The sequence below is a fragment of the Helianthus annuus genome, chromosome 3 (genome assembly GCF_002127325.2).
Source record: "Helianthus annuus cultivar XRQ/B chromosome 3, HanXRQr2.0-SUNRISE, whole genome shotgun sequence".
In the NCBI taxonomy this organism is placed as follows: Eukaryota; Viridiplantae; Streptophyta; class Magnoliopsida; order Asterales; family Asteraceae; genus Helianthus; species Helianthus annuus.
The window spans coordinates 120,598,329-120,608,717 of NC_035435.2; the positions used below are offsets into that span (position 1 = coordinate 120,598,329).

Genomic DNA, 10,389 nt, shown 5'->3' on the forward strand with positions numbered 1-10,389 from the left:
ACATTTTAAAACCAAGTTCACTATAACCAGTGGCTCTGATACCAAACTGTCACACCCCCAAAATACCACATGCGGAAACCCCCGCGAGGCGTGTGACGTACCAGGATCCAAGCCACCAATCACATTGAACTCATAAATATGTTTAAATAAAACTCTCATTCATTAACTTAAAGTGTCACAAACGTTACATATCATGCATTGTATGCAGCGGAAGCATAACTCATATGTTAAGTATTTCGTAAACCATGTGTACATAAACCATTAAGCTCGTATGGAGATTCTATGTATCTCGACCCATGACCAATCCAGCCTTCCAGACAGCAAGTTCCACAAGATATAACCCTATAGACCTGCAAGCATGCAGACAAGTGTTTCAGACGACGCTGGTGAGTTCAAAGTTTTGTTAACGCGTTTAGTTACCAGATATGTGTGTAAAACTGTTCAATGATTTGTTTTGATGATGTTATTAACTCGATTACCGTATGTGGCTACTAGATGTGTTTGCCCAAACCCCAATGCCTCTATCAAAGCATTGGTCAAGTGGTCAAGGTAATTAGTTCACGCCTGTCCATTCCGGCCCGGTGTGAGGGTGCCAAACCTAATAGCGCTATCAACTAAATACCTCGTTGCCTTACCGGCAACAATCGATAGATATAAGGGTCCTTATATGATAGAAACTGAGTAATAACCAACATCCCATTAACCTGCATTCCTCCCTGGAACGTTACCCGATATCCCTTCCCGGGATGCATGCTTGGAAAAAGAGCAGTGAACTCACCTTGGTTTGCTCGGTTTGATTAATTACTTGTTCACACTTAAACAGTCACAGCCTATGACATTCACGTATACAAAATCAGTTTACATTCACATTGATCTCATACGTTCATAGTGTGCTTTCACAGTAGAACCCAGGCTTAACAGGTAACAATTAATTCAGCTCGTAACACACGTAACAGATGGTTTACCATACATACTAGATACATCAGATTTCATGTTCTCGATTAAGGTTATTCAATCTTTACAATACATGCAAGTAGTGTAATCATCATAACCTACTGTTCATGTGAAGTCCTTCGACGAAAGATGCACTCGACGAAACCCTATGTGACGAAACACCATGTGTTTCGTCAAGTTGACATGTGATGAAACAACACATGTTTCATCGAGTTATCATGTGACGAAACTCACTATGTTTCGTCAGCTCCCTTGCTAAACAATTACAGATCCATAGTAGGTTTCAGTACACGCACAAATAACCTTCGATAGTAATTCTCATTCATCAAATACAACCATTTGCTAAATCTACGAGTCACATTAAACCCTAATTACCATTTACAATAACATCATGAAATCCTTAATCGAGTCAAATCATCAGACTACACTTGAAGACATGCAATACCATCTAAACTCTATTTTTCATGCTCTCAAATCATAATTTATATTTCAACAGTTATGGATCAGTGTTCAACATTAAGCATGCATCAAAACTACTTATACAACCTATTCTGTTTTCATTCCTATGATCATTTTCATAATCCACATACACAACATCATTTACCCTAATAAATTTTTATGCATAAAACATCACTAATTTATATATATGAAACTCGAATGTACTGATATTAAGACCGACTATAGGGTACCTCATCAACATAATCAGATTACCATCAAACTTACTAACCCAAAACCCTAACGTTCATGCACATGGTTATAATTCTAACAATCTAAAAGTCATATTCATGAATTTACACATCACCGAGCATCAACAGGGCCAATCAACTATTCACAAAATCTTATTATATATAATTCATTCAAGGTAAACCACAACCACCAACTGTCAACATATAATCATACAACATATACTAATTTCTTATCTACCGACATATAGTGTGATCACTCATCATCGTATAACATTATCATAACAATCTGTATATGTTTTAGTGCAAACACCACCCTAATCAATCAAGAATTAACATCACATAACAACAAAGACTGAGAGCAATTGCACTAACCGGAGGTTCTTATCGAACAGACAAATGCGTCGAAGGGGGAAAGAAAGTCTACTGCCATCGTGCGTCTAGAGAGAGTCTAGGGTTTTAGTTTACGTTTGACAGACTACATAACAGTACTGAGCAATAAAATATCCACAGCTGGGCCGCGAGTTATGTTGGGCCGAGGCCCTTAATGGACTTCGACGAAAGTCTTGTTTCGTCGTGAGGTGATGACGATGAAAGTCTTGTTTCGTGGACAGCCATCTTTCGTCGACTTGTGTGATGTGTTGACCAGAATTAAGGAAGCACAATTACCTCATGACTAGGCATCAAACAACTAACAAAAAAATACTTTAATCATTTAACAATCATGCATTAGTTACCACTCAAAACAAATTACGAAACCAGATTGTGAGCAAGTGACACGTAGAGGAAAGACCCTGGAATCTCGGTTGTCACAACATAGGTAACCTATGCGGGTGAAACCACGGCATGAACAATCTGCTGTCCTATCAACGTTGTTTAACTTGACCTGCATATTATAAAGCTAAACCAATGTTAGGCACTATAACGCTAGGCTGTAAAAAAATATTATATGTAACATGTGTTAGGCATCCTATTGTAAAAAAAATAACCGTGAAAACATTGTCTTCATGTGTGACAGAAAAAACCATTGTGCCGTTTGTGGATTTCCTTTCGAACAACGTGAAACACAGAGTGAGTATAAATAGCGAACGCATGTTCTTCAATGGGCAGATTGCTTTTGCCATTGAAAACGATGGAAGAAGATTTGAAATGAGCAACTCTTTGGCGGTAACGTTGTGCGTCAATTCGCCGCGTCATAACATAGCAGCCATTGAACCAGAGTATTTGCGCTGGTAGAGTTAACTTTGAAAGCTGCATTTGAACTTTCGGAACGTGAAGTCGTCTTCATCGAACAGTACATAGGGATGTCCCTGAAGTACGCAGGTACCCAACGTTCCCTGATTTCGTACATCTCATTGAGCCATTGGTGGTCTTGTAGTCCAAATTTTTCCAGCAACGCTGCCCATCGCGATTCAGAGGTAGATGGCTTTATGTAAACATTCCAAACCAGTCGATGAATGCAAGCCCTCACATCAGTGTTTTGTAACAGGTCACCCGCAATCTGTTAACGAGGTTAAAGGAAAAAAAAAACAAGTCGAAAATAAGGTACTGAAAAAAAATAACTTCGGAATAATATCTCAGTGCTTATCTTTGACCTTGGTTGGTAGCTTTTTCATAATATGCCACATGCAAAGCCTGTTACAAGATGTAGTAAAGACCTGTTGAATAGCCTGTTTCATCGACGAGTCCTGATCGCTTAAGATCAACCGAGGTTCAGTCCCATGTGCTTTCAGGAATGCTTGGAGTACTTATTTATAAGATCCAACAGTCTCATTTAAAAGCAACCCAGCACCAAAGGTCACACAATGCATGTGGTTGTCTACGCCAGTGAATGGTACAAAAATCATGTTGTACATGGGGAAAAAAATAGGGTGGGCGGTTAGCACAAAATCATGTTACATGTCAGGGGTAACACATGCAACAAGTGTCAGATCTCAAAATAAAATGCATATTCTTATTCGAACCCTTAACATTATCCAGATACATGTCACAATGCCTGTTGTTATTTGAAAAAGATAGACAATTTTAAGATGTGTAACACATGTTACAACTACCTATTGTTTTGAAGTAACAATGAAAAAAGGTATCTTTACTGTTACTTCAAAACAATAAGCAATTGTAACACGTGTTACACATATTAGGAAATATTGTAATATAAGAGCTACATGTGTAACACATGCTACAACGGCCTATTGTTTTGAAGTAGCAATGAATGAATCTTTTTTCACAACATTATGCAGGTACATGTAAGAATGCCTATTGCTACTTCAAAACAATAGATAATTCTAACATCTTTAACACATCTTAGAAGGCCCACATGTAAAGGTGTCAAAGATGTAAAAAATGCAGATCTGTAACACATGTAACACATGTTACAAATGCTTATTGTTTTGAAGTAACAGTAAAGATATCTTTCTTCACAACCATTTATCTTAATAGTTAGATGTGAAACACATGCAATACGCCTAACGTTTGTTAGGAGACATTGTAAGACAAGAGCTACATGTGTAACACATGTTACAACTGCCTAATGTTTTGACAATGGACAATTTAACATGTGTAACACAACTTAGAATTGCCTATCATTTTGAAATAACAATGAATTTATCTTTTTTCCAGAACCACTTAGAGTAAGGGTTACATGTGTAACACATGTACAACTATCTGAAAATTAAAAAAGGTAGATCTGTAACACATGTAACACATGTTATCAATTGTTTTGAAGTAAAAGAAAAGGTTGTAACGTAAGAGCTACATGTGTAACACATGTAAAACATGTTCCATATATTAGGTGTAATATATCTACTAACTTGTTTGTCTGGTAAGTAGCATCGAACGCTAACACATCCCCAAAAGGCTTGTAGTTTAGCTTGGAGATCTCATCAGCCCAAAACACAGCATTCAATTTCCCATCAGATACAACAAAGTCATAGTAGAAGTTTGGAAGACTTTCCCTTCGATCACGAAGGCGATCCAGAAAAAGTTGAGCATCTCGGTTACCTATAAAAATCCTCAACTTCTGGCTAAAGTTTTTAAAGTCGTCGGGAGTACCATGCACATTGTGATGACCACCTTTAATACTTACAAGGCACATGCGGGCCTTGATCGGACCAATACGATTGATGCTCATTTGGTGAATAAATTGTTGCGTTGCAAATGGGAGTTTTCTTGATATTTTTGAAAGGTCACGGTTGAATGGGTTAATAAGGGGGTGATTATGCACATCAATCCAGTTGTGTACAACAAAACGAGTAGGGTTTTGCGTGATGAGGACAAGAATCTGCGCCTTGCAATCAGTGTGTGTGAATGTACTTTTCCTGTTGGTCATCACCGAAGACTCACAGAGAGTGTCGAACGTCCTTTTCTGTTGCGGTTTAGCAGCTTTCGAGCACCTTAGGTATTTGTGCGTCGCATACCCATTCCAAACCTTTGTTTGCGCCTTTTTTACATCGAAGCCAACTTGATATCCGTATGCCTTATACATTGCAATAAGCTCCTCAAATGTGTCGTATGATTTTCCAAGAACGGGATGGAACTCCTTGTCAACAATAGGAGTCCAATATTTGGTTCCTTGTGGGGTCTGAGTTACAAAGTAGCGGGGAGTTCCTTGTTCATCTGTGTATAAAATGTGTAAATTAAACAAAAACTAAATCTTTTTCCAAAAAAAAAAAACATAACGGCTACATATTTAACACATGTTACAACTGAGTAATTTTGAAAAATAACATAAAATGTATCTTTTTAGGAAAACCTTGTCATAAGGGCTACATTTTGTAACACCATCATGGATTTTTTTAGTTTTCTGTAAGGTTTTAACACATGTTACATGTGTAATGTGTACGTGTTACGTTGATCAATGCATATGAGACTTGTAAACAATGCATATTTTTTTAAAATACAAAGGTAAAAGTTATTTTTATTGCAGTGCTAACACTTTTATTGGAGTGCTAACACATGTTACAATGTTACGAATGAATATTTTTCAAATATATTTACGGTTCCATGCTGCCAAAAAGGTTAAAGATAACCTTCATGAACATCAGGTCAGGTTAGCGGGGATTTCCCTCTGTCGTTAGCTCGTGCGAGTAGCGGTGATTCCTCGTCATACTCATCACTCCACATATCTGAAACCCGAGTTTGCACTGGTAATTAGAAAAACAAGAATAAGGTATTTTTTTTAAGAAAAAAAAGCTTTTAAATCTAAATGTTAAAACCTTGTTCATTTGGTGAAAACATCTGAAAGTGAAACTGTTGAAGTTCTACCTCTGGCTGCATGTTCTCATCTCTAATATGTCCAACACCTGATTATACAATAAATCATAAACTTGTATAGTAATGGGTTTCCAAGACCAACAAAACAAAAAGAAAATACAAATTGGTTAGTTGGTTGTGCAAGATATTAAAAAATGTGAAAAACTTCAAATAAGTTAAACAAAAGGATCCAAAATAAATCATCTAATCTGTAACACCAACAAACATGTAAATGGCAGGGTGTTCATGATTGACTCATAAAAAATGAAGAACATGAACCAAAAGAAGATGATTACCCAGAATAGAAGAGAAATGACTCCTAAAAAAAGAAGAACAGGAACAAAAAAAAACATGAATGTCTTCTAAAAAAAAGAGAACAAACTCTTGATTCATACACATACCTATCAAACCTGATGCCAGCTGGAAGTAAACTGCCGGTGATTCATCGTCGATGAAGTTGTTCCGGAATACACGGCTAGGAGAATAAGCCTGAAAATCGGCCATGAAAGATGGAAGAAAGCAATGGAGTTAGGGTTTTTGAAGAAGAAAGGAATGGAGGATGAAGAAGGAAGAAAGAAATGGAAGATATGTATATATTTTTTGGTTTAAAAAGGTGATGAGTTGATGGGTAATAAATGTGACTTGATGGGATGGGAAGAGGGTGAAGTGATGGCTTGAACAAATGACCAATTTGCCCTTTTAACATGTGTTTTAAAGATATGATGTGGATCAATCTTGTCCACACAATTCAGGTTTCCCAAGTTTTTTAGATTAAAGGGTTTTCCATAGATACTTACATTATATATATATAAATATATATATATATATATATATGGGAGGGTTATTTTGAGAACGCTAAATATTACGAGAACCGTGAGAACGAATGAAAAAACCAATCAAAACCAATTTTTTAATACAAATCTCATTGTAATTAATATACAACATCAAAAAAAGAATTTACAACATCAAATAATTCATTTCTCCTTTGAAAATCACTCTTTTTAGATTTTTTACACATGTGTAAATATAACAGATTTACACATGTGTAAATTTTCTTTATTTATGAATTCACGTAAATTTAAACGTGTAAATTAAATTTCTAACATTGTATTCAAATAATAATGATAAGTGTAGAAAAAAATTTTGAATTTGAATTGTCTTTGACCAAGTTCTCGCGATTTTTTCATTTGTTCTCACGGTTCTCGCGATATTTAGCGTTCTCATTTAAACCCTCCCCTATATATATATATATATATATATATATATATATATATATATATATAGGGTAAGGTTCATGCGAGAACCACCTTTATTGCGAGAACCGCGAGAACCAATGTGAACACAACCTAAAATAGCTAAAAAAAACCTAAAAAACCCTAAAAAAACCTAACCCCCCCCCAAGCTAAATGCTAAAAACTAAAACCCCCCAAAAAACCTAACCCCCAACCACCCACCCACCCCCCAAAAACCTAAACCCCCCCCCCTCCCCAAAGCTAAAATGCTAAAAACTAAACCCCAAAAAAACCTAAAAAAATCTAAATTTTTTTTTAATATTTTTTATGTTAAAATCGCTAATTTTAGTAGCCAAAAAAAATTTTTTTTTGGCTACTAAAAGTAGCGATTTTTTTATAAAAATATTAAAAAAAATTGTGTGTTTTTTAGCTATTTTTAGGCATTTTTTGTTGTGTTCACATCGGTTCTCGCAATAAAGGGTGGTTCCTAACGGATCTTTGTCGTATATATATATATATATATATATATAGGTCAAGTTATTCTACAAAGGCTCCTAATTGTAAGAAGTGTAAGAAGGATTTATAGAATGACAAATGTCCAATAACCTAAAATTAAACCCACTACATCACCACCCAAAACCTAAACACCCACCCACACCCACCCCACCACCACCCAAAAACCTAACCCCCCCCCCTCCCGGCAAAAAAAATTATACCTCACCAAAAAAACCTAACCCCCCCCCCCCAAAAAAAAAAAAAAAACCTAACCCCCTACCGCCACCCCCCAAAAACCTAAAAAAACCTAACACCCCCCACCCCCCAAAAACCTAACACCCCCCACCCCCCAAAAACCTAAAAGAACCTAACACCCCCACCCCCCAAAAACCTAAAAAAAACTATTTTTGTGTAATGGGTTTTTTTAAGAGCCTTTGTACCCTTCTTACAATTAGTATCCTTTGTATTTGATCCTGGCCCAACACGTGGCAGGGGGCCTAATTGTTATGCGGGGGTACGATTGTCCTTTTATACGTTCCCTCCTTATTCGCGTTATAAATCTCTTTCAAATTAAAACTCAAAAGATTATTGTTAGCTATTACCTCCATTGCAAGCTTTCTCAGATCTATGGCGTTTAACGTGTATTCTGTTCGACAAAGTAAAATTCGTTGGCGTTTTTCTTTTTTCGTTCCAGCAAATCATGCAACAGATATGGCGTTTTGTTCTTTTATCATTTTTCTATGACGTTTTTTGTAATATTATTTTTATAATGTGTTGTATGATTTTCAATAGCGTTATTCAATTATGCAATTTAATCGCGTTTTAATTGGTATTTAAACAATTATTAAGAACTGCACTTGGAGTTTTCATTATTAATTTTAATTGTCATTTGCGTTCTAGTATATTTCTTATGTTTTTTACGATCATTGGCGTTTTACATCTATTTAATTAGTTTTGAATTTTATTTAGTAGTATTTGTGAACATCAGTTATCACTATTTTGTTAATTTGTGTAAACATTAGTTTTGTTAATATGACGTTTTCATTATGATGTTATATTTTGTTAATTATTTATGTTGTTAAGTGTTTTTAATTATTCATCTCATGGCTTTTTTATCATGTCGTTTTTAAATTATGTGTTTATTATGTCTTGTTTATTATTCAATTAATGGCGTTTTAATATATAATGTTATTACGAGACATCACTTTGTTTTTCTGATTTTTCTATTCCTCACTGTGTTTTCTAAGACGAAGTTTCTTCCTCGAGTCAAAGGCTTTGCCCCAAAACTGTATTACCATTTATTATTCCTGACGTTAGTGAAGAATTAAAGCCCACAATGGACATGGTATTCTCAAGCCTCGATGATTGTTATTCAATGTATGTTAAGTATGCCAAGGAGTGTGGGTTTTCAGTCAGGAAAGGGACTACAAAGACAAACTCTAAAGGTGTCTTACATATTAAGTACTACTTGTGTACGAGATCTGGGTTACACAAGGACAAGAAGGTTGATACGTTGGACCCCAATCAAAAGGAGCGAGTAGTGCGATCGAACTTTTCAAAGAGGACTGATTGTGGTGCACTGTTATGTGTACTTTTTGAGGCTGGATCATGGAAGGTGTATAAGTTTGTCGAGGAGCACAATCATGAACTTGTTGAACGTCCCAATAAGCATCTTCTTCCAACTGAACGATTAAGCCAGACGTAATTACCACGTGTTTGGTGATGTGATTTCGTTTGACGCCACGTATCATTCCAACAAGTAATATTTTATAATTCAACTTCTTTTATTTTTTGCTTTTATTAGTTTACATGCAATGGCGTTTTATTATTTTACATGCAATGGCGTTTTATTAATTTACATGCAATGGCGTTTTATTATTTTACATGCAATGGCGTTTTATTAGTTTACATGCAATGGCGTTTTATTATTGTTTCAGCTCTCATGGCGTTTTTATATGCAGATACTCTATGGTGTTTGTACCGTTCACTGGTATAGACCATCATCACTACAATGTTACATTTGGTGCAGCATTATTGGCGTCGGAAACTGCTGATACGTATATTTGGTTGTTGAGAGTTTTTCTAAAAGCTGTTGGTTCTCAACCAAAAGTTGTTGTCACTGACCAAGATCCAGTAATGAAGAAGGCTATTTCTGTTGTATTTGTTGACATGAGGCAACGGTTATGCATGTGGCATGTGATGCATAAACTTTCTGTGAAGGTTGTTATGCTTTTTTTACCTTTGGCGTTTTAGGATACACTGCGTTTTAAAATACATGGTGTTCTTTACCTTGTTAGTGTTTTTTTAATTAAGTTTTGTCTTTGTGTTTTTTTTATGCATGGTGTTTTCGTGTTATACATAGGTTGGTGTTAGGCTATGTAATTCCACCAATTTTAAAGAATGTATTTGCGGTGTTGTGTGGACGGATATTCTCACACCTGAAGAGTTTGAATCAGAATGGGAAGCGGTTATCGCAGAGTTCAATTTAGAAGATAATGACTGGCTATCTGATATTTTTGCACTTGGAATATTGGATCCCTGCATACTATAGAATGGAGGAGATGTCTGGTCTTATGCGAACGACATCCAGGTCGGAGAGTGAGAATCATTTTTTTGGTCAAGTGTGCTGTAACACCCTTACTAATATTTAAAGATTTTCGTATAAATATCGACAATTAAATGTGTAGTTAGGACTACACAAACTTATAAAAATACGAGTTTATTAAAACTTTACAGCATAATGTAAATAAGTACGACATTCAAAGTATAAATGA

General features: G+C 35.7%; 2 protein-coding genes across 2 annotated transcripts; one reads left to right on the forward strand and one right to left on the reverse strand.

Moving 5' to 3' along the window:
- Positions 1 to 2,817: 2,817 nt before the first annotated feature.
- On the reverse strand, positions 2,818 to 6,392 carry LOC110932027 (protein FAR-RED IMPAIRED RESPONSE 1-like). Its single transcript, XM_022175388.1, has 5 exons — positions 6,290 to 6,392; positions 5,852 to 5,938; positions 4,448 to 5,252; positions 3,928 to 3,988; positions 2,818 to 3,138 (listed from the first exon to the last, which is right to left on the reverse strand). The coding sequence occupies exons 1-5, from the start codon at positions 6,390 to 6,392 to the stop codon at positions 2,818 to 2,820; spliced, it is 1,377 nt and encodes a 458-aa protein (XP_022031080.1).
- A 2,559-nt stretch (positions 6,393 to 8,951) lies between these two features.
- LOC110932029 (protein FAR1-RELATED SEQUENCE 2-like) lies at positions 8,952 to 10,166 on the forward strand. Its single transcript, XM_022175389.1, has 3 exons — positions 8,952 to 9,316; positions 9,577 to 9,835; positions 9,978 to 10,166. Exons 1-3 carry the CDS (start codon positions 8,952 to 8,954, stop codon positions 10,164 to 10,166), a joined length of 813 nt encoding a protein of 270 aa, XP_022031081.1.
- The last annotated feature ends 223 nt before the right edge of the window (positions 10,167 to 10,389 follow it).